At 53.1% G+C, this 26,595-nt stretch overlaps 3 protein-coding genes across 3 annotated transcripts; all 3 read left to right on the top strand.

Moving 5' to 3' along the window:
• The first annotated feature begins 2,954 nt into the window (after window positions 1-2,954).
• SMARCD1 (SWI/SNF related BAF chromatin remodeling complex subunit D1) lies at window positions 2,955-12,968 on the top strand. Its single transcript, XM_080939536.1, has 13 exons — window positions 2,955-3,161; window positions 3,749-3,936; window positions 4,229-4,271; window positions 4,377-4,499; window positions 4,905-5,027; window positions 5,997-6,113; window positions 7,107-7,208; window positions 7,386-7,547; window positions 7,633-7,730; window positions 9,094-9,229; window positions 10,120-10,242; window positions 11,171-11,272; window positions 11,380-12,968. Exons 1-13 carry the CDS (start codon window positions 2,985-2,987, stop codon window positions 11,431-11,433), a joined length of 1,548 nt encoding a protein of 515 aa, XP_080795662.1. The 5' UTR covers window positions 2,955-2,984; the 3' UTR covers window positions 11,434-12,968.
• A 3,302-nt stretch (window positions 12,969-16,270) lies between these two features.
• Window positions 16,271-23,063, top strand: GPD1 (glycerol-3-phosphate dehydrogenase 1). Its single transcript, XM_080939893.1, has 8 exons — window positions 16,271-16,393; window positions 16,898-17,075; window positions 17,813-17,953; window positions 18,525-18,663; window positions 18,974-19,086; window positions 19,847-20,080; window positions 20,300-20,406; window positions 21,197-23,063. Exons 1-8 carry the CDS (start codon window positions 16,353-16,355, stop codon window positions 21,291-21,293), a joined length of 1,050 nt encoding a protein of 349 aa, XP_080796019.1. The 5' UTR covers window positions 16,271-16,352; the 3' UTR covers window positions 21,294-23,063.
• A 624-nt stretch (window positions 23,064-23,687) lies between these two features.
• On the top strand, window positions 23,688-26,045 carry COX14 (cytochrome c oxidase assembly factor COX14). Its single transcript, XM_080939159.1, has 2 exons — window positions 23,688-23,864; window positions 25,633-26,045. The coding sequence occupies exon 2, from the start codon at window positions 25,641-25,643 to the stop codon at window positions 25,812-25,814; it is 174 nt and encodes a 57-aa protein (XP_080795285.1). The 5' UTR covers window positions 23,688-23,864; window positions 25,633-25,640; the 3' UTR covers window positions 25,815-26,045.
• Window positions 26,046-26,595: the final 550 nt, after the last annotated feature.

Raw genomic sequence — 26,595 nt, 5'->3', positions numbered from 1 at the left:
ACTGCATCCCTGGGCAGTGGTTCCCTCTTGTCTGGTGAGAAAGGGGTCTTGACCTTAGAGTCCTCTCCCAGCCTCTATCCCATCTTTTTATTTTAACGAAATCAAACTAATATAAAGAGAGAGAGAGAGAGATCGGCCGGGACCTCAGGCTGCCCCTCTGCTCCACGCTGCCTCCCCTAGCTCCAAGCCTGAATTCTGTCTGTCTGGCTGTCTGTCATCTGAGTGTCCACCTACAGTCTGCTGCCACCAGTCACCAAAGCTCCCCCCCCCCCAGTGAGGGGTGGAGGGGATCTCCAGGGTCTGAAATTTGGCCCCAAACCAGAGAATGTACCTTAAGGGAGAGGGCTGGTGAGGGGGCTTCCCTAGCCTTAAGAGACGCTCTCAGCCGGGGGACTTCCCCAGGAGCGAGTCTCCAGGTAAGGACTCCATGCCCAGTTCTGCTCCCTCAAGCCTACGGAATCTTTAGGCGACAGAGGATCACCTGAAGAAGTAGAGGCGGGGGGGACTCCGTGTGGCCCTGGTGCTGTAGGCCACATCCCAATATCTGTAAGTCACCTCCACCCCAAAGCTTCTGGAGAGAAATCCCAAGAGGCAGCCCTCTGTGACATCCCCTAGAGGACCTGGCTGGTTAACTCCCGGCTCAGGGAGAGCGGTGGCCGCCTGACCTTACCGGCTTCTCTCTCAGAGGCCTTTGCGGAAGCAGAAGGGCCACATCCATAAATTTTCTTATGGAACAATCCCAAGTCCTCCTCCCCGACTTCATTTGCTTCTCTCGGCAACCTCATCTGCATTTTCTATTTCTATACAGACTCTATATTACTATAACCTTGTATATACTCCCCTCCGGCCCTGTTTGTCTCCGCCCCATTCCCTCATGTCTCCGAGAATCATCCCCCCACCCCAAGTTCTCCCTTCTGTCTGTCCCCCCATTCTCCTGTCTCTGAATGCCTTTGCCTGTATAAAGAGTTGGACTCTCCCCTGGTGTCTGTACTGTGTACACACATCCCTTTGAGAAGCACAAGGAGATGACACGCGCATTGTAACCTTCGCACTGTCTTGGTGGCGACATAAAGGAAGCTGTGAATTACGAGCTCTGCCTCTTTCTGGCCTCGCCCTTTGCCCCCACGATCGGGGCACCCTCTGCCCTCCCCACGGCCTTAACAGATCCTTGATCCGCCTATCCCAGTGCCCTTTGTCTGGCTGACTGGCCTCCCTGGTGGAAGGAATTGCGGTAGCTCCTACCCAGGAATGAAGGGCATTACACTGTGCAGGAGAATAAGCTAGGAGAGTTACAGACAAGGGGAACCGGGGATTAGTGACTAACTCTTGCAGCTGGGCCATGGTGACCTTTCCTTCCTCGGGGTGCCCAGTGCCCTGTCCTCATTGGATGCCTAGGTCCACCGCTTGCATTTCCTGGTGAGCCAGGGCTTGGTCATGTGAGGCAAAAGCTAGGCCTAGAGCGGAGCTGAAGGACCTGCTGTTGTGTGTCCCTATGGTAAGGGGCCACAAGTTGAGGTAGAGGGCCTCCCCAACCCCACCAGACACCCTCGTCAGACCAGAGCTCCAATACCTTTCCAGGCCTTCTCTGTCCCCACTGTCTCTTGGTCTCTAATCCCAAAACAGGACTTAATGGGAAGATCACCTGTGTGCGTCGGCCTGGAGCCAGAGAGTGAGGTTACAGACTCTTTGAGACCTCTCAGTTGCCAAGAGTTGTTTAGAGATCAGAACTCCCCAGAAGGAAGCAGGGCAAAGCTGAGAAATGTGCACCGGCTGGGGTGCAGCAGGAGGGGCTCTGGGTGCCGCATGCCTCTGGCCTAATAAACTGGGTTTCAACCATCTCTTCCGTGTTGGCTTTCTGTTCCTTTATTTTGAGACAGGGTTTCTCTGTAACGCTGGCTGTCCTGGAACAGCTCTGTAAACCAGGCTGGCTTCGAACTCACAGAGATCCCCCTGCCTCCCAAATGCTGGGATTAAAGGCATGAGCTGCCAGCACCCTGCTCAGTGTTGTTTTTAGTTGCAGACTCTATGGGTGTTACCTTTAGAATGGTGCTTGCCTTGAGGGCCACACAGCTAGAGTAAGAAAACTTGAGTGTCAGCATGGTGTGGTGGTTATACCTGTAATTCCAGCACGTAGATGGGGCAGCTATCTTCCATTACCCAGTGAGTTCAACACTAGACTGGGCTACGTTGAGACCCTACATACTTGATCAGGTAAACACTGATCCTCCTGGAAAAGGACAGGTTTAGGAATCGTCCTCTTCACTGGGCAGTGGACCCGCAAAGTAAGCTAAGGCCACAAATATCCAGGAGTCTTTGGAGAAGATTCAAGGTAAAAATATTCATTAAAACCTGAACTTAAAGGTCTGAGGTGAAGGGTTACGTTCCCGCGCCGGGAAGCTACTGAACTATTATTATCTGTGAAATGAGGCCCTGGCTACCTGTCAGAAGACCCGAATCCAGAATGGCTTTTCTCTTAACTTGCTGGTTTGCCTTTGCCGTGACATTTACCACTTTTGAGTTCAGTTTTTTCCGTTTGTAAAACGAACAAACAGCACGTTTCCCTCTCTAGTACCCGGAGTCTGAGCAGTAGGAAAACAAAAAGCAAAGCAACCAGAATGCTCTGGAGAGGTAAATGCACTGGGCCAAGTAAAGCATCACTCCAGCCGCCAGCGGGGTGGGCTGGGCGAGCTCTTTGCAAGGCTTTGTCGTCCTCCAACCGCCTGGAGGCGCTCGCTCTCGGCACCTCTTTATCCGCACACCGCCTCTCTATGGTGCTCCCTCCTGGCCTGTGAAGGCGGGAGGGAGTGGTCAGCACGCCTTTCCCGCTACTCGCCCCCTCTAGCCCTTAGTCTCGCTGCCCCGAGCCGCCCGTGCCCGCCGGCGGGCCGGGCTCACAAACAGCCCAGGCGCTCGGGGGGCGCGTGGGGGGCGGGGGGAGTTCCGGTTCCGGTTCTTTGTGCAGCTGCTGCGGCGGCTCCGGGAAGATGGCGGCCCGGGCGGGTTTCCAGTCTGTGGCTCCGAGCGGCGGCGCGGGAGCCTCAGGAGGAGCGGGCGTGGCGGCTGCTCTGGGCCCGGGCGGAACTCCCGGGCCTCCCGTGCGAATGGGCCCGGCGCCGGGTCAAGGGCTGTACCGCTCTCCGATGCCCGGGGCGGCCTATCCGGTGAGTGGGACAGGAGGAGGGGCGCGCGGGCCGGGGGCGGGGCCGAGCGAGGGCGGAGGACTGACAGGGGTGAGGGAGAAGTGGGAGGGACTCCCTAGGGAGGGGCTCGGGCCTTGGTGGAGGTGGGGGAAGCAGAACCTAGGAAGGGTGGGGGGAGGAGGTTAGCATCCTTACCTGCTCCCAGCGGCATTGTTTCCGTGTGAGGAGCGAGTGTGGAACCAGGGTGGGTGAAGTGGGCCCTGGGATGGGCATGGAATGCTGAGGGGAATGGGCAGCCCCAGTGTCTCCAGGAATACCCAGGCTATTGCTGCAAATTGAGGTCAGCTTTAGAGGAGACAGCTAGTTTAAAAAAAAAAAAAGTAGGACTAGAGATGTGTGATGAGGCAGATCCAGCATTTTATTAAATCACTAGTAGGTCTGAAGAAGGTCCAGTAGTTACCATATTTCAAAGGAGCAAAGGGGTTTTCTTGTCCTCCACCCTATCCCCAGCCCTATCCCATTCCTAAAATCGAGGCTTCCACCCTTTTTCCTTTTGGTGGGGCTAGCAAGGAAAAGTATGACATCTCTGGGTCCTCTCCCTTCTGTAGAGACCAGGGATGCTTCCAGGTAGCCGAATGACACCTCAGGGACCTTCCATGGGACCTCCTGGCTATGGGGGGAACCCCTCAGTCCGACCTGGCCTGGCCCAGTCAGGGATGGACCAGTCCCGCAAGAGACCTGCACCTCAACAGATCCAGCAGGTCCAGCAGCAGGCAGTCCAAAATCGAAATCACAAGTAAGATGATCCCTGGGGTGAAGGAAAGAAGGGGATGGGGGGAGGCCTGTGAGGAAGCTGGTGCTGGGAGTACCGAACCAGGAAGTCAGCGGTGCTGCAGGGACTCACCCTTAGGAAGGCTCTCCAGCCTCATGATGAAGTGGAGTTTTGTTGGAACTGGGAGAAGGAGTGTCTTTGAATGGAGAGTTGTTTCGTAGGTCTTAGCGATACCCGTAAACAAAGGTGCTCACAGCTTTGCTCATGTTCTAACTAGATCCTGTCCCAACCTGATAACAGTATTTATTCTGAACAGTGCAAAGAAAAAGAAGATGGCTGACAAAATCCTACCTCAAAGGGTGAGTGCAGATATAGGGGTCTTCTTGACCTAACCCTAACCCTAACCCTAACTGAGAACAGAGGTGGTCAACTCTAGGCCCCAATCCTATCTTTCTGTTCCTAAGATTCGGGAATTGGTACCAGAATCACAGGCCTACATGGATCTCCTGGCTTTTGAAAGGAAACTGGACCAGACTATTATGAGGAAACGTCTAGATATCCAGGAGGCCTTGAAGCGTCCCATCAAGGTAACAGGAAAGCCCCAGACAGAGAGGGTCACGGGAGAGGCCCAGGAGCCTTCACCAGGCGTAGGATGAAAAAACCAAAGGCACAGCTCAGCTCCCCTTGGCATTTAAATTGCATCTTTCCTTTCCGCCTACAAACCAGAAATTACATTAGGAGCACAGGCAGGGAAAGGGGCGGGGGAGCTCTCCTCGGCTCTTCACCAGAAATACACCCTGGCCCCGTTTCTGCTGTAACCACTCGCTACCTTGGGAACCTGCCACTTTTCATGACTTGGTCTCCCCGGTTCCCCGGGTGCATTTGCTCCAGCTCAGGTCAGGTCCTGTACACTTGTAAGTGGAGTCTTTATCCACCTATAGTAAGGCAGCCTGTTAGGACTCCACCATCAACCCTGCTTCTGCCTCCCTCAGCAAAAACGGAAGCTGCGAATTTTCATTTCTAACACATTCAATCCGGCTAAGTCAGACGCCGAGGACGGGGAAGGGACCGTGGCTTCCTGGGAGCTTCGGGTAGAAGGACGGCTCCTGGAGGATGTGAGTTCAAGGTCCACTGTGGTTTGGGGCTCAGGGTGGGAGTTGTTGGGAAGGAGCAGTGCTGTGTGGTCAGCAGGAAACCTGACTGGTGTTCACCACTTGTGTTGGGAGCTTCCGGAAGGGGGTTGGGGGTGCCTGTCCCTGCATGCAAAGACAATGGTCCTTTGTGCCTTCTCCCACAGCTTCTCTGGGATAAGTGGAAACTTTTGTTGTCCTGGGGTCTGGTTTGTTGGTTGCTTTGCTCTGGCGATGCTGCCCTTTGGGTTGAACAGCATCAGCAGTTGCTTTCAGTAGCCACTCATCCCTACCACCCATCTATGCTTAGCATTTGAGGCCATGTCTCCTCCCTTAGGTCCCTGAGGTTATTTCCGTCTTCCCAGCATCCATTGTAGGCACCACAGTTTAAGTATGATAGCCCCCCGCCCCCCAAGGCTTGGCTCTTTGTTGTTCCAAGGGGAACATCAGACTAATGAGCACCCCCAAACTTTCCACCCAGCAGTTCATTGGGGAGGCTCAGTGTTCTCTCAGTGCTTTGCACTCTGACACTATTTTTAACTGTGTGCAAATGAGCTCATTGGAGTGCACTTTTGCTGGAGAACCAGAGCCTCCTCTGGGTAGGTCCAGCCTGTTTACTGGTCATGTGCTCTGTCCACATAAAGGCAGGTTTTGTTCCACTGCCTCTGCCTGTGATTCATCTGCCCTCTGCTGTAGGGCTTTTCTCTGTTCAGATGTGTTTTGTTATGCTAACGGTTTGGCTTAACTTGCCTCCTTTCCCAGTGGGAAGTCAGAGATCCTGTTCTTCTTCCTGTCCTCCTGTGACCAGGACTGACTCAGTGGCCCCCTGGCCAGAAGACATTTCAAGGGTTTCCCCCATTGGAGTTAGAAATTGCTTCTTAAGGAACTGTGTCCTGGAGACTTCTTTCTGGCCTTGTATAACACCCCGCCCCCCCCCCCCCATCTCTTTTCTAGTCAGCCTTGTCCAAATATGATGCCACCAAGCAAAAGAGAAAGTTCTCTTCCTTTTTTAAGTCTTTGGTGATCGAACTGGACAAAGATCTCTATGGGCCAGACAACCATCTGGTAGAAGTGAGTAATTCTGCCTTCCAGGCCTTAACTTCTCTAGGGGATGATGGATGGTCTTGGGAGCCAAGCTTGAACAGATTAGCCCAGGTGTGGGGTTCCACCTTTGCAGTTTGTGCCTTGACCTCTAGGCGGCGCTAGCTCTACTGAGTTGAGACCAAGGAGCTCTCGCTATCTGATTTGACCCACCTGTTGCTGTCCTGACTGCTGCCCCCAAAGAAAATTCTGGTGGAGTCCTCTTACATTTTCAGCTGTCTCTGCATCTTGCTTATAAGTATTGGTGGGCTGTAGTTAATGGGTAGACCAACAGAGTACTAGTGTTTGTCTGGGTTATTGATCTGTATCTTCCTTTTTGTCTCTGATCCAAATAGATTTATATTTTAGATAACCAGAAATACTTAACAACACCTGGTTGTGCAGTGTTTCTAAGACTGTGTTAGCTATTAGCAACAGTGTCTGGGGGCATAAAGCAAGAGAGGTCAGTTCACATGTGAGCTTAACCCGCCCTTTCTTTACCACTGTAGCTGCAGCCCCTTAACGCCAACCACTAAGAGACATGGGAAGTAAGTCAGTCAGTAGAAGTCTGTAAAGTACCTGATTTGATAGCAGTAGAGTAGCTAAGTCTGTGGACTAGAGTCAGCCCAAATTCTAGCTCTGTTACATATTGTATGTAACATGCTATACTCATGGTTAGCTAGTCCTAGTAAATTGAAGCTACCTTAGGTTTCTGTTCCATGCGTAATATTCATTTTGTTGGTAAATATATCACTGGAAATTCAGGCCATTTTAAACGCAGTCATCTCAAACAGGATTGGGAGGTTCTGCTTATGTAGACAATAATTCCAAAGCCATGTGTGTTTTTTTAGAGATGCCTTGAGCTATTGCTCTTCCCCAGTAGCCTCAGTAATCAAAGTTGAATGTTCAGTTATTACAGATGCTCTTCCCTCCCACCCCAGCTCTTCCTCTGGAAGAGTACCCCTGACACGTTCCTCTCTGTAGTGGCACAGGACCGCCACTACCCAGGAGACCGATGGCTTCCAGGTGAAGCGACCAGGAGATGTGAATGTGCGCTGTACTGTCCTGCTGATGCTGGATTACCAGGTATTCTTTGAAGGTGGCCATATTGCATGAGTGTGTGGCTCAGAAGGGTTTAAATTGACTGCGGGATGCTTCCCACCGTAGCAACAGCTGTAGCTTTGCCGTCCAGATTTACTGATGTCCCTTAGATTGACACGGAACCAGCTCGTTAGCTTCATCTACACTCTTGGTTCTCTGCAGCCCCCCCAGTTTAAGTTAGACCCTCGCCTGGCTCGCCTCTTGGGTATCCATACCCAGACACGTCCCGTGATCATCCAAGCACTGTGGCAATATATTAAAACACACAAGCTCCAGGACCCCCACGAGCGGGAGTTTGTTATCTGTGACAAGTACCTCCAGCAGGTATGTAAAGGGCACGCTGTCCTGAGAGTCCACTTGGACTGAAGTGCCGATCTATAGCCTCTCTCCCTTCCCCGCCTCCTCTCAGATCTTTGAATCTCAGCGGATGAAGTTCTCAGAGATCCCTCAGCGGCTGCACGCCCTGCTCATGCCGCCAGAGCCCATCATCATCAACCACGTCATCAGGTGAGTGTGTGCAGAGCTCGCCCTCCGACTGCCAAAGGTCTCCTTAGACGTGCCTGTTCTTTTTCTGTTTAGATTACATAAGCTCATTACTGTATTAGAACCGATAGTGATACCAACCTCTGCTTGCCTGTTATCTGCTCACCTTGGCAGAGTTTATGCCCTGAAGGTTGCTGGTATCTGGCTAATGCTAGAAAGTCAGGGCTGGACGTCAGCCAGCCCTGTTGTGGTAGGACTCCACTTCCCTCCGAGACTTGGTTCCCGGCTCGTCACTGTGGTGGGAGTCAGCAGCCATCTTTTTTTTTTTTTTTTTTTTTTTTTTTTAAGATTTATTTATTTGTTTGTTTTTTTATTTAATGTATATGAATACACTGTAGCTGTCTTTCAGACACACCAGAAGAGGGCATCAGATCTCATTACAGATGGTTGTGAGTCACCATATAGTTGCTGGGAATTGAACTCAGGACTTCTGGAAGAGCAGTCAGTGCTCTAACCGCTGAGCCATCTCTCCAGCCCAGCAACAATCTTTTTAAGAAAGATGGGGCTTCTAGTCAGACTCCCAATTCTTGCTTTGTTTTCTCCTAATTTGGAAGATAACGAGCGTGCGCCTGTCAGATATCAGCTTTTTGTCTTCTTTGTTCCAAGTTACACCGTACAGACCTGTGTTTCCTTAGTCCCTAACCCTCACCCTGTAGTCACTCTATAGCTGTACATCGAGTCCACAGAAACTGGACTCCGGTTCTTTTTCTTTCTTTTTCAACAGGGTTTCTGTGTAGCCCTGGCTGTCCTGGAACTCATTCTGTAGACCAGGCGCCCTCAGACTCATAGATACCTGCCTGCTTCTGCCTCCTGCGTGCTGGGATTAAAGGTTTGCGTCACCATTGCCAGCTTGGACTCTGGCTCTTAAAACTTTTCACAAAATGCCTTTGGCGCTATTTGAACTTTATGACTTTCATGAAACTAAGCTCAAACCAGCAAGATGGTTCAACAGGTTATAGGCACTAGCCACCTGTCCTGACAACCCGCCATCAACCCTGGGACCCATGTGATATGTACCCAGAGAACTGGTCCTGCAAATGGTCCTTTCACCTCTAAAGTGTACGCACACATGTGTGCATGTACGCACACATGCACACACACGCACACAATGAAAACCAAATTTAGTGAGTCACAAGTTGTTATTCATAGACAGGCTACATCGTAAGTCATACCTATTTGAAGTAGACATCTGGCGATGCAGCTCTCGGAAGGAAGATGTAGAGCATCTCTGCTGTGCCCTTTGACCTTTTGTAGTCACTTCCTTTTCCCCTTGGCAAGTAGGTCTCAGAAAAAGTCATTTACTGAACTCTGTTGCTTTCCTCCCCAGTGTTGACCCAAATGACCAGAAAAAGACAGCGTGCTATGACATTGACGTGGAAGTGGATGACACTTTGAAGACCCAGATGAACTCTTTCCTGCTGTCCACTGCCAGCCAGCAGGAGATCGCTACTCTAGACAACAAGGTAGGGGTTCTGTTGCACCCCCTCATCATAGCTCCCAGCTGCCTTTTGCTTTTAAGTAAGAATATATTGACACCCAGTGCTGGTATGTGTCAGGCCGTCAGTGACGTTTGTGATAAGCCAGGCGGCTCACATACATGCATTTAGATTCTGGCTATTATATATTATATCTTATTCTCCTTTTTAGCATTTTGAGTCCATCTCTCCCTTATAGACAAGGCTGGCCTCAAACTCATGATGCTCCTGCATCTTGTTCAACAGTGCTGGGGTTGTAGACACAAGCCATGATGGCTCTGTGCATGAATGAGGCCATGTTTGTAAAGACTTGGGCCTGTAGCATCGTACGGCAGCAGTGAAAGCTCTTCCTGCTGCCTCCATTGATTCGGTTAGGGTATGGGCCTGGTCACTAGGCAAAGCCATCAGAGGTATTGTATGGGCTTTCCTGGAGAGCAGATACTCAACTAAACTCTGAAGGGTGACATGGAAGGTGATGGATGGAGAGGCACAGTGATGTTTGGGGGATGGAAGGCAGAGGACAGTCCAGAGAGAACAAGGTTTGCAAAACTCCAGAGGGAGAATGAGCCTGGAGTGTCCACAGAAACCAAGGCTTGAGACGCTGAGAGCACGTGCTTTGTTGGAGCGTGGCAGGTGATCAGATGTCCCCGTCTGCAGTGGTGCCTGTTGACGCCGAAAGCACAGCTTTCCTTACCTGAATAGAAGGAGGCAGGTTGCTTTCTGAAGGGAGCCAGAGGGCTATTGGAGCTCGTACACTGGTGGACTCTGGGCACCGAGCTCAGCAGTGGGGTTAGGGCACCTATGGCAATGGCAGCCTGGGTCTGCCTTTAGCTTAGAGTTTCCCTGGCTTGAAAATGGGGCATTCTTCTTCCTTTCAGATCCATGAGACAATAGAAACTATCAACCAGCTGAAGACCCAGCGAGAGTTCATGCTGAGCTTTGCCCGAGACCCTCAGGGTTTCATCAACGATTGGCTTCAGTCCCAGTGCCGGGACCTCAAGGTAAGGAAAGAGCCTGAGGCCCAGAGGGAGATCATTGTACCTCTGTGCAGGAAGCCGGTTGAAGAATTGAGGCACCACTTTTTTTTTTTTTTAAGTACATCCCAGGATCCGTTTTAGAGTTGATAAGGGAAATAGAGGCAGGACCACCAAGCACAGTCAGTCAGTGCTTCCTCAGTGTTGTCTCGGGACCCCGGGTGAGCTATGACCGAAGGTCTGGGCTCTGCTCTCCCGCAGAGTGTGACTAAAAAGCAGTAGACCATAGCCAGACTCACTGGCAGCGGTAAATTCGTTCAGAGTAAAGGGGACGTAGATGAAGCGAGGGCCTGAGGATATCGGGAAGTGCAGTTGAAGATACTTCCCAGGGAGAAGAACATAAGCCAGGCAGGAAAATGTGCCTGGGCAGCATGCTGCGGGTGCTTGGTTCATTGCAACCACTGTGCCCTGCACAGCAGAATGGTCACGGCAGTGACTTAATGGGTGCTTGGGGTGACGGGGCATCTTCTTTTCCTTTTTTGTCTGCTGGGGCTTTTGAAGGAACGTGACCCACACTGGGTAGTGTAGTGTGGAGACTGGAAGTCCAGAATGAAAGCAGCAGCAGGGTTGGTCCTCTGCTCTCTGCTAGCTTCTGGTGATCCTGGGTGTCCTTCAGCTTAGGCTTGCTGTCTTTCTGTGCCTTCACGTTGTGTCTGTGTGTCTGTCTCTGCCCACATTTCCCTCCTTCATAAGGACACCCCTTGTACTGGATTAGGGTCAGTCCCTCTGAACTCATCTTAACTTGATCTGCAAAGACCCTATTTCCGTAGCAGGTCACAATCACAGGTACCGGGGAATTAGAATTTCAGCGTCCTTGGCAGGGGTTGGCGGTGGGCCAGGGGTACAGTTCGCTGAGAGCAAACGTGAAAGCCAGAACCCTCCCTCTTCTTCTCAGACAATGACTGATGTGGTGGGGAACCCAGAAGAGGAACGCCGAGCTGAGTTCTACTTCCAGCCCTGGGCTCAGGAGGCTGTGTGCCGATACTTCTACTCCAAGGTTGGTGCTGTGCCTGGGGCACACGAGGGAAGTGACGTAAAGCTGGAGTAGTGGTGTTGGCTGCTAGCCTTTGGTGTCTCAAGCTGGCATTACTGTTTTCTCTGCAGGTGCAGCAGAGGCGGCAAGAGTTAGAGCAGGCCCTGGGAATCCGGAACACATAGGGCCTCTCTGGCCCTAGCGGGTCTGCACCGATTCTTTGGGCCCTGTGCCTCCTGCCTCAGTCAGTGTACCTGTCTTGGTCTTGCTTGAGGCATTCCAAGAGATGCTGTTGGCTCCAGGACAGTGTCACAATGAAGAGGGTGTCACATTTCTGTCTCACTGTCACCTGTTATCCCTTCCTACACCCCAGCCTCCCACCTCAGCTCCTCCCCACCAAGCTCCCATGTGCCTCTACCTCCCTATCCTACATAGGACCTCTAGATAGTGTTAGAGAACCTTAGTGGTAATGAGTGCTCTGAAGTGGTGGGGCCTCCTTAGGTCAGGTGGTCTTCAGGGAGACCAGCTACAGTGATCCTGCCTTGCCAGGAGACCCAGGCCTTGGGAGCTGTTCCCCTCTGAGCCTCAGGCCTAGGGCAGTCTGTAAGCTAGCTGACCTTGGCCCTCCTGGTAACCCGACCTCTTCCCTTCCCTCCACAGGTTGGAGCAGATTCATCCTCCTTTACTTCTTGCCCTCTAGCACTAAAGGAGCCCGGGTTCTGGGCTTCACTGAGCCCAGGTTGGTCCCTGCCCTCTGGACTTAACCTGCTATCTCAGTGCTGTCTGACCCCTAAGTGGGGTCCATGTCAGTATTGGAGTGTGGTTTCAACTGTTGCTCCCCAACACACTCCCGTAGCCCCGGTATAGGATTTCCCCACACCTGCCCTAACCCACAGTGTTTGGGTTGGGGGATCTTGCCTTTCCTTGTCATTCCCAGCAGAGACTGTTCCCTCCTGCTGTTAGAGGAGTGGCTTGTTCATTCACTCCATCCTGCCCCCTCCTGGAAATGGAGAAACAGGCCTGAACTCAAACGGGTAAAGCCCTAGGCCACCCTGTCTTCCTGTCCCATGTCTGCCCAGTTGAAACCCGCTGGTGGCTTCTAGGGCACTGAGGAGTAAAAGCGCCTAGGGCTGGAGAATAGGTCTGAAATGGGTTTGTGACTCCCCACCCCCGCCCTCAATGCTTCAGACCCCTCAGGTAGCAGCAGGATGTGTGAGCTCGGCCCCTTGGGACAGATGGTTTTGCATCTTCCAGGGAAGCCTCAGATTCTTCCAGGTTTGTCACCCGGAGTTAGCATGTCCCAGGCTCGCAGACAACACTGCAGGGTGGGAGATAGCTGGGCACAGGGGGATTCTGTTGAGCATGGGCTCTGAACCCACAGAACTGACAAAGCCCCTGCTTCCCCACCCCGACCTCAGGCTCCTGCGAGCAGTGTTTCTGCACCCTTCCCTGCCTGTTCTGTACTGGGGACAGCAGTATTCTTCCTGTCCTCCTCATGTCCTATATCACCTCTCCCCTTGGAAGGTCCTCCCCACAGTGACACTGGACAACCTTGGGGCAGCTGAGCCCCAGCCTGGCTTCTGGCTGGAAGCATGATGAGGAAACTCAGCACTCCCGCAGTGTCCTGTTGATAACTGTTTTTATTAACTCAATTGTGTTTTGTTCTGTTTTTTTTTCATGGACCAAAATTTTTTTTGTACTGTCTCCTTACTGATGTCACCCAGTTTTAATAAAAGACTTCTGAAGAGCAGGTCCCTGCTATCTGGGGGGTCGCTGTGGGTCCCTGCTGTCTGGGAGGTCGCTGTGGGTCCCTGCTGTCTGGGAGGTCGCTGTGGGTCCCTGCTGTCTGGGAGGTCGCTGTGGGTCCCTGCTGTCTGGGAGGTCACTGTGGGTCCCTGTTGTCTGGGGGTCGCTGTGGGTCCCTGCTGTCTGGGGGTCGCTGTGGGTCCCTGCTGTCTGGGAGGTCGCTGTGGGTCCCTGCTGTCTGGGGGGTCGCTGTGGGTCCCTGCTATCTGGGGGGTCACTGTGGGTCCCTGCTATCTGGGGGGTCTCTGGGGGCCCCTGCTATCTGGGGGTTGCTGTGGGTCCCTGCTATCTGGGGGGTCACTGTGGGTCCCTGCTATCTGGGGGTCCCCGCTGTCTGTGGAGTCAGTACTGTAGTACCATCTTGCTACCCAGTGCCCTCCTGACAGGTGTTATTGAACACTGATGTTTGCTAGTCATGCCAGGCTCTGGGGGTCTGGGGAAAAGTCGTTTTCCCTGGGGACTCTGGGTCTTATTAGAGGCTTGTGACCTCAGCAATGCTCTTGGGATCCTTGCTCTGACCTCCAGCCATTAAGAACAGACAAGGCAGTGTCACTGCCGGTGTCCCTCTCACCCTTGAAGTTTCCAGGTCCCTTACTGGCTGGAACAAACTGTCCTTGGCGTCTGTGGCCCCTTGAGATTGATGAAACTAGGCTTTGTCCTCCCTCGGGTGCATGTCCACCCAGCTATTGCCAAAGCCCTGTTGACACAGGTATCTGTGTTTTCCATACAAACCCACCAAATGTACTGATCTCATGTTTTGTGAGGTTCCATGATTGGCCTCAAGATACCAGGGTTTTCTTTGTGTTGTGTTCCTGTGATAAGGGTTTCTGTATGTAACTAAGGCTGACCTTAAACTCACTATGCACCTGCCTTGGCACCCACCCCACCCCCAAGTGGAGATTACAGATGTGTGCCGCTACAGTGCCCAATGTAAGATGTCTGTTCTTAAACCCAGCTGCTTCGGTCTGGTGTTGATAGGGCTGCCTAGCTGGCTGCTCAGACATCAAGAATCCCCTTGGAAAAAGCACAAAATGCCTGTGGTTCCGCCTGCTTCCACTGGGGGGCTCACAGCTTCCTACTGCACTCCTGTCCAGGAAGGTGTGGAACATTGGATGAGCTACATCCTGAAGTCACAGTGAGAAACCTTACTCATTTGAACAGTATATTGATGCATGCCTTTAACCTCAGCACTGGGGAGGCAGAGGCAGGAGGATTACAAAGACCCTGTTTCACACACACACACACACACACACACACACACACACACACACACACACACGAATAAAATTGTACCCATTGTCTGCTGAGTAGTGTTGTCTGTCTGCTCCCAATCTAGAACATACTGGTTTCTCTGAGTTGACAGGTAAGAAAAGTGTGATAGTGGGGAATAGAGAAAGCAGGTATCAAGCTACTGAGCTGGCATGTTTTTACCCAGTCTAATTGCATGTGTAATGAGTGGCTGATGAGTCATTAATTCCAAGCAGATACTGTACAGGTTGCTCTTGGAGAAGCTTGTCTTGCTTTGGCGGCACAGACAACTTCCTGTAACGAGTGTTCCCTTTATTCCTGTGTGAATGGCCATGTGCTTTGTCTCTACCCAACCTAATGGGATGTGGGGGCAAAAAGAGACGGGAGTATTTAGGCCAAAACAAGGCATCCATTTCAGGCATAAATACCCATTCTTTAGGGTTCCTATCATGTGCCAGGGACAGGAACATCCTTTCTCTTCCACCCCCTGTAATCAGTGCTCCCAGCTGGCAGCCTGGCATTGGAGCCTTCATCTCGGTGCCAGTGTGAGGAAGGAGTGGTCTGTGGGAGACTAGCTCTGCCGTAGGCACAATCTGATAGAAGAAAGAACAACTGACTACTGACTGGTTTCGTGTTTGCCCCCATCAGAGACTGCCTGGCCCAGTGACCATGACAGGCTGCTTCAGTAGAATCCCTGATCTGAAAGGGACATGCTTCCAGTCTTGACCTCCTACCCACTCTTTCTTAACCACTGGTAGCACTCCCCTCTAACCTAGTGCTGATCACTTACTGCCCAGTGGTAGCCCGGGGGATGGCAACACTCCATTAGTGGTGTGCCAAGCCAGGAGGTCTGCACATGAGCATACAGTGGCGCCTGCCCTGTGGGTCAAGGTGCAGCACTGGAGGGCGAGGAGCCTGCCCTGCCCTTCCCACCGTGGCTTGGAAACCCAAGCTCCTCCTCCTAGTCAAACATGTCTGTGGATGCCACAGAGCCCAAACTGCAGGATATGGGCCTGCCATTCTCCCCCTCCCCCAAAGTCACACATCAGCACCGTAGACCACAAAGCTCAGGAGACATGGCTGCCCTTGAGTTTTAAAGAAGCTGCTGCTGTAACTCTGGCTGCTCTTCTGCTGTCTAGTGTCTGTAAACTAGCCATTTAACTTAAGGGTCCCTGTAGGAGGGGCAGAGGCTGAGAGAAGAAACTGAAGGAAGGTGAAGTTTATCCAGGACCGTGCATGTGCCGGACGCCACCTTCTGCCCTTCCTCAAGCCCGGGAGGACTGTGGGCCACGTGGCCTCTACCTTTGCCCTCCCTTTTCTTTAGAGACCTTCACATGGGGATTATCTGAGGTGAAGGGGCTCCCTGTGAGTCCCTGACCTATGAGTGACCAAGATGACCTTGTTCTCTTTAGTTTTTCAAGGCAAGGTTTCTCTGTGTAACCCCCCCCCCCCGACTGTCGGGGAACTCGAGCTGTAAGTCAGGCTGGCCTCAGACTCACAGAGACCCACCTACCTGTGCTGGGATTGAAGGTGTGCACCATTATGATAGTTTACTCCTTGGTCAGGGTTTACACCAAAGCGTCGTCACCGATGCTAGTGACTTTTTTTCTTCCTTTTGCTTTGTTTTGTTTCAGGCAGTGTCCCACTCTCTAGGCCAGACTAACCTCAAACTCACTGAGACCCTCTTGCCTCTGCTTTCCAAATACTGGCATTAAAGACATGCACCGCCATGCCCAGCCCTGGAGAGTGGAGGGATAGTGAGGACTGTTTCCTGACCAGACTCACAGTGTGGGTGGGAAACTAAGCTGAGGCCCATGGAGTGAAGAAAGCGGCCAGCACCGTCAGCCGCAAGCCTGAGAGGAAAAGCTGGCCTGGCTTCGGCCTCAGCCCCGTTCCCCACCTGTCTGTACCCTTTACTCCCTTTCTCTGGGCCAGACTCCCTGTCCCTGGGTGCCAGCCTCTGGGCCACCTCAGGGGCGGAGCTTGGCTGCACCCACGTGTGGTGGAGTTAAATACTCAGAGCCCACACCCGCTGGGGCAGAGAAGCACCATGGCTGGCAAGAAAGTCTGCATTGTCGGCTCAGGCAACTGGTAAGCGATTCTGTGAAGGGCATGGAGGGGGGAGGGAAGGTTTCTCTGAGGGCTGAGGGGCTCCCCAGAGGGAGGCTGGGTGAGCAGGAAGCAGGCAGAGGGTAGGAAATGTCCCCAGGAGCCGGCTGGACTTCTGTGGCTGTCTCCAGTGCTTACGGTGCACAGGACAGACTGTGCCCAGCCTCCCGGCTGTGTCTGCCAGGGCAGCTGCACCTGTTTGCCATAGGAAGGTAAGCCGAGTGCTGGTGCCTTCCCTGACAAGCTGCCTGTGTAGTGTTTGGAAAGGCTAGCCCACCTCCCCAACAGCAAAGACTGGGGAGACTGAACCGTCTGTCTATTGCCAGTCGTGGGAGGCACATTTATCACAGGCAGACGGGGGGGGGGTGAGGGGGGGCGGGGGGTGACATGAGAGGCGGGAGGTAAAGAATCCAACAAGCTTTTTGAGGTGCTACCCTCTCTTCCCTCTCACCCTACTCCACTTTCCTGTGTTTCCTCTCCCGACAGGGGCTCAGCCATCGCCAAGATTGTGGGTAGCAATGCAGGCCGACTGGCACACTTTGATCCGAGGGTGACCATGTGGGTGTTTGAGGAAGACATCGGGGGCAGAAAGTTAACCGAGATCATCAACACACAGCATGAGAATGTTAAATACCTGCCAGGGCACAAGCTGCCCCCTAACGTGGTGAGCCCCAACCCGCTGTGAGAGGAAAGAGGAGCAGGGAGGGCCACTTTAGGTGCCATTAGGCCTGGTGGAGCAGCAGGTGGGCTGCTCTAGGCCTGGAGCACCCTATGCAGCCCACACACAGTTCCTTTGGACTCTCTCTGGAATCTGAATGGTTCACCTCTTAGAGGTGCTTAGGTGGGAAAGGGGGTATGGGGGAGTTGGTCTCCATGGCAACCAAAGGCTGGTTCTCAGGCTCCTGGACTCGGTGTCCAACCTCTCATGCCTGCTCTGAACTCTAATCTTGTTACTCATTCACTGATTATTAGCACATGTGAAGGCTGGTCGTTGGACTTTTGGTCTTTGGTCAAATCCATATGGTGCTCTCCCCACCTAGAAAGGGGGGAAACAGAGAATATGGAGGGACACCGGGGCTCCCTCTCCCAAGTTTGGGCCCCTAAGAATGCAGTGATGAAATCTTAGTTGGCCTCTTCCTCCTGCCAAGGCTAGACTGCCTTTGGCTGCCTTCACTGACCCATAGCCAAGGGCTAAGAGTGTGGCTGGGTGGAGGCGTGTTCTAGGAAGCCTCAGTGACCCAGGAGAGCTGGGGACAGGGAATACAAGTTCTGATGTTTCCAGTTCAGTCTCAAACACCCTCCCTCCCCTAACACTGGCTTGAAGATATCCTGAAAGAGGTCCCTCTAGGGACTAGAAGAGGTCTACCAGGTACACAGTACGAGCTTCTGCTTTCCACACAGGTGGCTGTCCCAGATGTGGTCCAGGCTGCAACAGGTGCTGACATCCTGGTTTTTGTGGTACCCCATCAGTTCATTGGCAAGATCTGTGACCAGCTCAAGGGCCACTTGAAAGCCAATACTATTGGCATATCTCTTATTAAGGTACTGGGGGGACACCTTGGTGTGTTTGGAGGTGGGGTGCAGCTAACTGTTGTTGTGGGGCTTGGGGGTAGATAGAAGAGCACAGAAAAGAATATACAGAGAGGCCCAGAACCCCGGAGATGGGAGGGATTGGCTTTGGAGAGAGTAAAGAAAGCAGCTGGGGCTGGAAGTGTGGCTGAGTGGTAGAGAATTTGCCTAGCGTGCATGATGAGGTCCTGAGTTCAATCCCTAGCACCAGGAAGGGGGAAGGAGGAAGGCAGGAGGTGGGGGTGGAGTGGGATGGGGGGTGGGGAGTCAACTGCTGGGTTAGTTAACAAAGAGGAGATAGCTTTGGAGGCAGATGTCCTAGAGAGGATTTTCTAGGGGGCTCCTTAGGGGTGTAAGGAGTATGGTGCTTCTCAGAGGTAGGCTGGATAGGAGTGTGTAGGAGGGAGTTTGAGGAGATGGGTGGTCACTGCTGTCTGTTGTCCTTACAGTCAGTCTGGGCTGGGTGGGATAGGGGCAGGACCTCTGGGGGGGGGGCACAGATGGGCCTGAAGGGCAGCTCACCTGCGCTCCACCCTCTGCCCAGGGGGTAGACGAGGGTCCCAATGGGCTGAAGCTCATCTCTGAAGTGATCGGGGAGCGACTCGGCATCCCCATGAGCGTGCTGATGGGGGCCAACATTGCCAGCGAGGTGGCTGACGAGAAGTTCTGTGAGACCACCATTGGTGAGACCCCTGTACACGCCACGCAGCCCTAGCTGCCGCCCACACCCTTAGCTATCGGAGGGGAGGGGGAGGCTGGGACATCTGGGGAGGGGGCTGTGACTCTTGCTTTGGCTGGGATGTGAGGGACAGTTGAGTTGTTACCTGTGCCATGCATCTGTCATCCTGGCTTCTCAGGAGACTGAAGCGGGAGGATTTCTTTGAGCCCAGGAGTTCGGGGCCAGCCTAGGCAACACAGCAAGAGCCCAAGAGACCATCTGAAGGGTCAAAATAAGAGGTTGTCCCTCAAAAGCTTTACCCTTCTCTACTTTAGGCTGCAAGGACCCTGCCCAGGGACAGCTCCTGAAGGATCTGATGCAGACACCCAACTTTCGCATCACTGTGGTACAGGAGGTGGACACAGTGGAGATCTGTGGGGCCTTGAAGGTGAGAGGGGTACAGAGACAGCTTTGGAGTGGGGAGAAGCCCGCCAGAGGGCCCAGCTTAGCTCTTCTGGGTTGCTGGAACCAACTCTGGCACTTGGGCAACATCTCCATTGCCCCATACACAGAAAACCCGTAGAAGTAAGACCAGGGCACTGGGCTTGCTGATTCTTGACCGTTCAGCAGTGGGTCCTTCCACTCCCCTTAGACCTCCTTTGATGCCTGTAGCCCTGAGTCCATGTAATGGACCCAAGCTGTTCAGGGTGCCCAAAGAACTGATGGCCAGAACTATGGTGGCACATGCCTTTCGTCCCATCACACAGGAGGCAGAGGCAGGTGGTTCTCTGTGAGTTTGAGGCCAGCCTGGTCGACACAGATTTCCAGGCCAGTTAAAGTTACATGGTGAGACTCTGTGCGGCAAGTTACTATTAATATTAACAACAACAATAATAAAAACAGTGGAGAGTAATTGAGGAAAAACATATCAATTGCTTCCACACACATAGGCACACAGATGTATCTACACACACACACATACACACACACACACGTGCACACATGCACACACATGCATGCACACATGGGTGTGGGAAGGCACGAACCGAGTGGGAAAGCAGGAAGCGGAAGACCTGGTTTAAGAGGACACGATCATAAGTCAAGGTGGGTGTGTCAAGGCTGATACAGGCAGCACAGGCAGGTGCAGAGGCTCCAAGTGGGGCCTCTGCAAAGGCAGCTTTCTCACCCATATCTTCTACTCCTCAAAGAATATAGTGGCCGTTGGGGCTGGCTTCTGTGACGGGCTTGGCTTCGGTGATAACACCAAGGCAGCGGTGATCCGGCTGGGGCTCATGGAGATGATCGCCTTCGCCAAGCTCTTCTGCAGTGGCTCTGTGTCCTCCGCCACCTTCCTGGAGAGCTGCGGGGTCGCTGACCTCATTACGACCTGCTATGGGGGGCGGAACCGCAAGGTGGCAGAGGCCTTCGCTCGCACGGGAAAGGTAGGCAGGGAGGTGTCAAGACATGGACTGGAATGTGGCATGGTGGTAGAAACTTGGCTATGCAGAGTCCACTTGAGGCCCAGGGTTCAACCACAGGGAAGGAGAGACTGTTTGGAACATTTCTCCTCCACTCCCTCAAGACCCCCACCTCCCACGCGACCTGACTGCTCAGAGAGCACCCTCTCCCACTCCCCTCCTCACGCCACCCTCTTCACACAGTCTATTGAGCAACTGGAGAAAGAGATGCTGAATGGGCAGAAGCTACAGGGGCCCCAGACAGCCCGGGAGCTGCACAGCATCCTCCAGCACAAGGGCCTCGTGGACAAGTGAGTGTTTGCCAAAGCCTTGGGGGAGGAGCCACAGGTTGGTTGCCGCCCCTCTTTCCCCAAAGATGTGAACCCCACACAGCCTGAGCGATGGACAGAGAGAACGTGGAGCGTCTCGGGTGCCGAGTATCTTCAGCCAGTTCACCTTCTGTCTAGCGATCTTTCCACTAGCTGCTTGGCCCCTTTTGCATGGCCTCCCCTTTGGGCTCTTTCCTCCTTGTCCCCTGCGCTAGGAGGTTGGAGATCCAGGACAGGAAAGCTCACCTGTCTGTCCTACCTCTTTGTTCATATCCCTAAAACCACCATTTTTGTCCCCGACCCCTGTCCTGGGTGCTGAGGAAGGATGGGCTCCGCTTCAGGGAGCTCCTTCCCAGGTAGCTCGGGTTCAAAAGAGCAGCTCATGGCTTTGGGTGCAGGGAGTAGCCAAGCGGATAAGACAGGAAATAGCTGGTTTAAACACCAGCATATAAAACATAATCTCTTTGCTACTTTATCATACTGGACCCATTTCACAGCCAATGACACTGAGGTCCAGAGAATTAAATGGGTTGCTTGTCAAAAACTCAGACAAGCAACTGCGGTATGGTAAGGACCAGGGTAGATGGTAACCTGACCCCAAATCCCCCGGGCAGGGATTCAGATTCCTGTTGGGTAGCAACTGAGAACTGGTGTCTGGCTCCCAAGATGGGAGGCTAGGGAAATGGTGAGTTAGCCGTGGGTCTGGACTGGGGTGGGCATGGGTGTTGAGGTTGGACTGTGGGTAGGGGGTTGAGGCTCTTTCTCTCCCTAGGTTTCCCCTGTTCACTGCCGTGTACAGAGTGTGCTATGAGAACCAGCCAGTGGGGGAATTCATCCGCTGCCTGCAGAACCACCCAGAACACATGTGAACGGAGCCAGGGCCTGGGACAGGCAGCTCCTTTGCCCCAACGGAGACAAACAAAGTGTGGGACACCCAACATCAGGACGGTCTCCAGGACTTCTCATCCAGCAGAGTCCTCCCCGAAGGACCCTGAGGAGGCCGTGGGGCTCGGATACACAGCTGGAAATATGCCACGAAACCTGCAGCCTCTTGCAGAACCACGCTTCCTCCTCGCTGTCCTCTGGGAAGTGTAGAACCAAGCCCTGGTGCTGCCTGCTCTAGGGGTGGGGTTGGGGGAAGGGAAGGCGCCAAGTCAAAGGCTGCTGGTTGCTGCCTCACACACAACTGGGAATCTGTCCCATTAAGTAAGTGACTGAAGAAGGACTTTAGCTGCAGGAAAGCTGAGGCAAAGGCTGCCTAGGGAAGGGTCTGGATGTTTGAGGTGACAGACCCCAGAGACCCTTTGGCTGACCTCTGCTAGGGCCCACGCAACATCAATGATCTCACTGTTTGCTAACAAAATACAAAGCTCTCAAACAACTCCCTTCTAACTTCTCCTAGCAACATTGGCGACCTTATAAGCCTCTGCTTCCCCTTCCCCCAGGCTACTCTGGCACAAGAGTCTCCACACTGGCATCTCTAGCCCTGGGGCTCTCCATTCTTCACAGAGACTTCCTGGTTCCTAGAGTTTTGCCAGGGCCTCCCCACCCTGTGTGACCTTTCCACACTCTCCCTCGCCTGCACCGGGCTGCCAGCACCCTCTTCGGGGAGCAGGAACCTAATCTGCTGACAGAGTCACACTTTTTCAGAGCAGGCTCAGATGGCTCAGGCTCCCCTGACTTTCCTATTTGTCCACCTCCCTAGTCAGGAGCTCGGGCTGAGAGAGGTGTCAGCCAGCCCCTCCGATGGCTGACACTTAAAGGCATCCGAACCCCGTACCTTTCTTCTCAGGGTCATCCCCACAAGGGCACGTCTCTCTGGAGTCGTCACCGACTCCATGTCCAACAGAATGTAGGATTCATAACTTATCTTCCTCAGCTCTCTCATCTCATGTTCTTGACTCTACCCCTTCCTCTTGCCCAAGCCAGAATGTCCTCTCAGAGGGCTAGGAGTGCTACCCAGCATCTGTACTTGGAGCCAAGGAGCAGCTCAAAGGTTTCCACAATGGTTGGTGGGTCTTGACAGTCCAAGGCCAGCTGTCCTTGTGACGAGGTCCACATGAGATCATAACCACATACATCAGGAGCTGGGGTACTCGAGGGAAGGACAATTAAAACAGCTAGCCCGCCCTGGGGTGAGGGAGAGCAGAGGGGGATGGGAGCATGCTTTGTACTGGCCCTTTTCCAAGGTTGGGTGGCTGCAGGAGAATGTCACAGATCAGCAGCCTGGAGCCCTAGCTATAAATAGTCCCTGGGAGCTGAAAGGTTTCTCCCTCCACCAGGGGTCTCCATTTCGCGTGCCACAGCAACTGGCACACCCTGGCTCTGGCCAGCTTGATATTAAACTAACACAGTAAGGTGCCAGGTCCCTCTCTGCTCCTAGCCTTTAAGAATTCGGTCTTACCAATGAAGGTCAGAGCTGTCGGGTAAGGTGAAAAGGGGGGAGCCCTGTCATCGATCCTGACTGGGCCGAAGCCCTCCCACGCATGACTCAATTTAGAGCTGTCTCCCAGGATGCAGGGGAGGGATGCAGACAGATTCCGACACCTTAACCTATGTTTGCTCAGTCAGTCAACTGTGAATCTGAGGCCTTCTGTCAGGCCACGTGTCTACCCAATAAAGTGTGGTTTTTCCAGAAACTGGAAGAGTTGGGGAGTTTATGCGGCAGTGTGTGGGGTCATGTATCACTGCATGCATGTTTTACTCAATATAAGACGTGAAAAAAAAAAGATCATCCCTACTTAATAGCAGCCACACTCGGGTATCAGTCAGCATTGGCGTCCACTTTGCTCCCTTCGCCTCCCCCTCCGTCGTCCCCTCTTGAGCCTCGTATCCCCTCCTCCACCCAAGCTGTCTTAGAGGCTCCGTCACGTCACCTGTCTACGAGGAGGCCGCACACAAGGCAGGAACATTAGCCTGTCAACCCCCCATCTTCGTCCCTCTCTCCCCACATCCACACCCATTCTGTGTTGGTCCAGTCCCTACCTGAGGTCGCCCATCTCCGGATCACCCTGTAAAGGACCTCTCCAGGCGCTAGAGGGCGCGCGGCCCATCGCTGGAGGAGTCCGAGGTTCTACCTAGCTACCGGTGACGTCACTGACCTAGACTGCGGATTGGCTGATTCTGAGCTAAAAATTTTCCGGCGTTCGAAGGAGCGCTCTTGATGGAGCAGAACGACAACCCCCAGAATTCAATGGGCCTTTCCAAGAGGAAGACTAGACTGAGCGTGCGTAAAAGAGGGGTGGAAACCGGAAGTTCCAGGCTAGCTCTCGCCTTAGTGGGCGAGTTTTCGCAGAGGGCGTCGGGTCAGGAGGGCCCGCACGAGTGGCTGAGGTGCTCCGCGTTGTTGTCTCCGGCTTCCTGCTGCGGCTGCGCGACTCTGACTGCGTGTGGCCGGCTGAGCAGGAATCGCTCTGACAGGGCCGACCTGTAGCCTCCAGGTAGGCCGCGGGCTGGGCGGCCAAGCTCCGCTGCTCCCTTCGTACCTTGCTCCGCGCCCTCTGCTCTGAGCCCTGCGCTCCCCTCCCCACCGCGCCCCCTGCTCCGCGCATAGTGCTCCCCTGTCCACCGCCCCGCACTCCCCTCCGCTCCCCTGCCCACCGCCCCGCACTCCCCTCCGCTCCCCTGCCCACCGCCCCGCACTCCCCTCCGCTCCCCTGCCCACCGCCCCGCACTCCCCTCCGCTCCCCTGCCCACCGCCCCGCACTCCCCTCCGCTCCCCTGCCCACCGCCCCGCACTCCCCTCCGCTCCCCTGCCCACCGCCCCGCACTCCCCTCCGCTCCCCTGCTCCGCACACCGCGCGTCTACGCCCTGTGCCCTTGAGAACGGGGCCGTGCGTTGTGCTTGATCCTGCCAGGTCCCAGGCTGTCATGGCCCTACCGCCTTCCTGGTGTGACTACGGCCTGACTGACCTCTCTTCTAAATCTGCCCGCCTCTGCGGTCCTCGCCACCTTCTCTGATCTAACAGGATATGGAGTTCATAGCTTACATTTATAGGCTCTGTTAATCATTTTCTGCGGACTCCAAGTATCTTCCAAGAGGGCTAAATGACAGCTCGGGTGATTTTAGGGCTGCGATTTTTATTTGTTTTGTGCATTTGATTCACTGGGCAATGTTTCATATCGAACCCAGAACTTAGTAGTCTATTATGAGGGGCTCTGAATTTTCCAGAAACATGAGCCTTGAGCTTCTCTCAACATTTAGAGGACCGAAATCTAAGAGTCACTTAAACCCAATGGCATTTATAATGATCATCCCCATGTTTTTCTGAAACCTACAGTCCAGTCATGCATTTCCTAGCGGTTTTTGTAAAGATCCGCCCATCAGATGAAAATCTTCTGCCAGTCTCAAGAGTTTCTTTTATTTTCAGAGTTGATCCTTATACCGGGCTTCTAATTTCAGGGTTTTATTGTTGCTGTTTTGTTTATTTGTTTTTTGAGGCTATCCTGGATTTGCTTCTGGTTGTTTCACACACACACACACACACACACACACACACACACACACACACACCTTTGACAGGGTCTCTTGTAACTCATACTGGCTTGGGATTTATTGAATAAGGATGATTTTGAATTTAGGATCCTCCTGCATCCACATCCTGAGTGCTGGGATTTCCAGACTATAAATATGCTCCATTTAATGCAGTTCTGGGGATTGAACCTCTGGCTTTGTGCCTGCTATCCTGAGTTCCATCCCACTTGAAATCACACTCAGATCCTCTTTATCAGTGAACAAGACAAAACTAGACTTTCACGGGGTGAAGTGCCTTTGGCACTCTGCAGGGAGGACCCTCAACACACATTCATCCTCAAGTCTGTCTTCAGGTCCTAACATGCAGGTAGAATTTGACCAACATAATAAGCAATTAAAATATGGTTCTGAGGCTGGAGAGATGGCTCAGCAGTTAAGAGCACAGTTAGGAGGACCCAGGTTTGATTCCCAGCACAGTCTGAGTGGGCTGGTCACTTTCTAAGCACAAATAAAAAGAGCCGTTGTCAGCTCTGATGGCATCATATGCACCTGTTTCCAGCCGTCTACCTCAGGTGTAGACATTTGAGTGAGCTCTGAAACTGCCATGCTTCACCCTTGTAAGAGCACTCACATGGATCACCAACATAGGATGCATCGATGAAGATGAGAATAAGGAACGGCTCTCCGGGGAGGCGAGGCCTGTCCTGCAGACCAACTCCCATCTGTCTTTGCAGGGGAAGACATGCCGTCTGCCAAGCAGCTAGCCGATATTGGCTATAAGACCTTCTCTGCCTCCATGCTGCTCCTCACTGTGTATGGGGGTTACCTCTGCAGCGTCCGAGCCTACCACTTTCTTCAGCTGCGCAGTGCCAGGCGCCAGGCTGCAGAAGAGCAGAAGACCTCAGGAGTCCTGTAGAGTTCAGCTTTCCCTTTGGAGCAGCATGGTGTGAGGCGTGAGATGGAAAAGGCCTCCCCAAACGTCATCCGTGGCGGGAACTAGGCCACCAACCATGTCTTTCAAACCTGCTGGGCTAAAGTGCCGCGGTTTCTGTGGTAACGCTGGCTTGTGCCATTTTGACAGTTTATGGAGGCCATCAAGTCAATGGGAGGGTGAGGTTTATTATGGAGATTAAATGTCTTGTTTGTTTGTGTTTAGTGTTTCTGTGTACCCAAAGACTGTATGGATCTGAGGCGGGGCCTTGAGTTTTCTAAAAGTCTGGTCTCTCTCTCTTTTTTTTTTTTTTTTTTTGTTTGTTCAAGATGGGGACTCTTTATATAGCCCTCGCTGTCCTGAGACTCTATAAAAAAGACCAGGCTAGCTTGAACTAAGAGATCTTGTCTCTGCCTCCTAAGTGTTGGGATTAAAGGCCTATACCATCACACCTGGCAGTATCTTCCTACTGCTGTGAAGGACACCATGACCAAGTCACCTCCCAGAAGAGTTTATTTGGGGTATACAGTCTCAGGGGACTGTGACCACCGTGGGAGTCTGGCCACTGTGGCCCTGGAGGAGCTGAGAACGTGCATCTGATCCTTAGGCATCAGACAAGAGCTATTTGGGAATGGCTGGTTTTGAAACCTCAGAACCCCTTCCCTGGGGACACACCTCCTCTGATAAGGTCACACTCCCAGACAGTTCTGCCAGTTGGGAACCAAATTGATGAGCCCATGGGAGCCATTCTTATTCAAGCCACCAC

The sequence above is a fragment of the Micromys minutus genome (genome assembly GCF_963924665.1).
Source record: "Micromys minutus genome assembly, chromosome: 27".
Taxonomy (NCBI): Eukaryota; Metazoa; Chordata; class Mammalia; order Rodentia; family Muridae; genus Micromys; species Micromys minutus.
This window is presented reverse-complemented; position numbering and strand designations above follow the sequence as displayed.

Excerpts from the sequence above, each read along its gene's own strand:
- COX14 (XM_080939159.1), top strand. The coding sequence starts at position 25,641 with ATGCCGTCTGCCAAGCAGCTAGCCGATATTGGCTATAAGACCTTCTCT.
- GPD1 (XM_080939893.1), top strand. The coding sequence starts at position 16,353 with ATGGCTGGCAAGAAAGTCTGCATTGTCGGCTCAGGCAACTG. Across the intron at positions 18,664-18,973 it reads GTTCTGTGAGACCACCATTG|GCTGCAAGGACCCTGCCCAG; the intron begins GTGAGACCCCTG and ends TCTCTACTTTAG. Across the intron at positions 20,081-20,299 it reads CCTTCGCTCGCACGGGAAAG|TCTATTGAGCAACTGGAGAA; the intron begins GTAGGCAGGGAG and ends CTCTTCACACAG.
- SMARCD1 (XM_080939536.1), top strand. The coding sequence starts at position 2,985 with ATGGCGGCCCGGGCGGGTTTCCAGTCTGTGGCTCCGAGCGGCGGCGCG. Across the intron at positions 7,209-7,385 it reads TGCTGATGCTGGATTACCAG|CCCCCCCAGTTTAAGTTAGA; the intron begins GTATTCTTTGAA and ends GGTTCTCTGCAG. Across the intron at positions 10,243-11,170 it reads CCCAGTGCCGGGACCTCAAG|ACAATGACTGATGTGGTGGG; the intron begins GTAAGGAAAGAG and ends TCTTCTTCTCAG.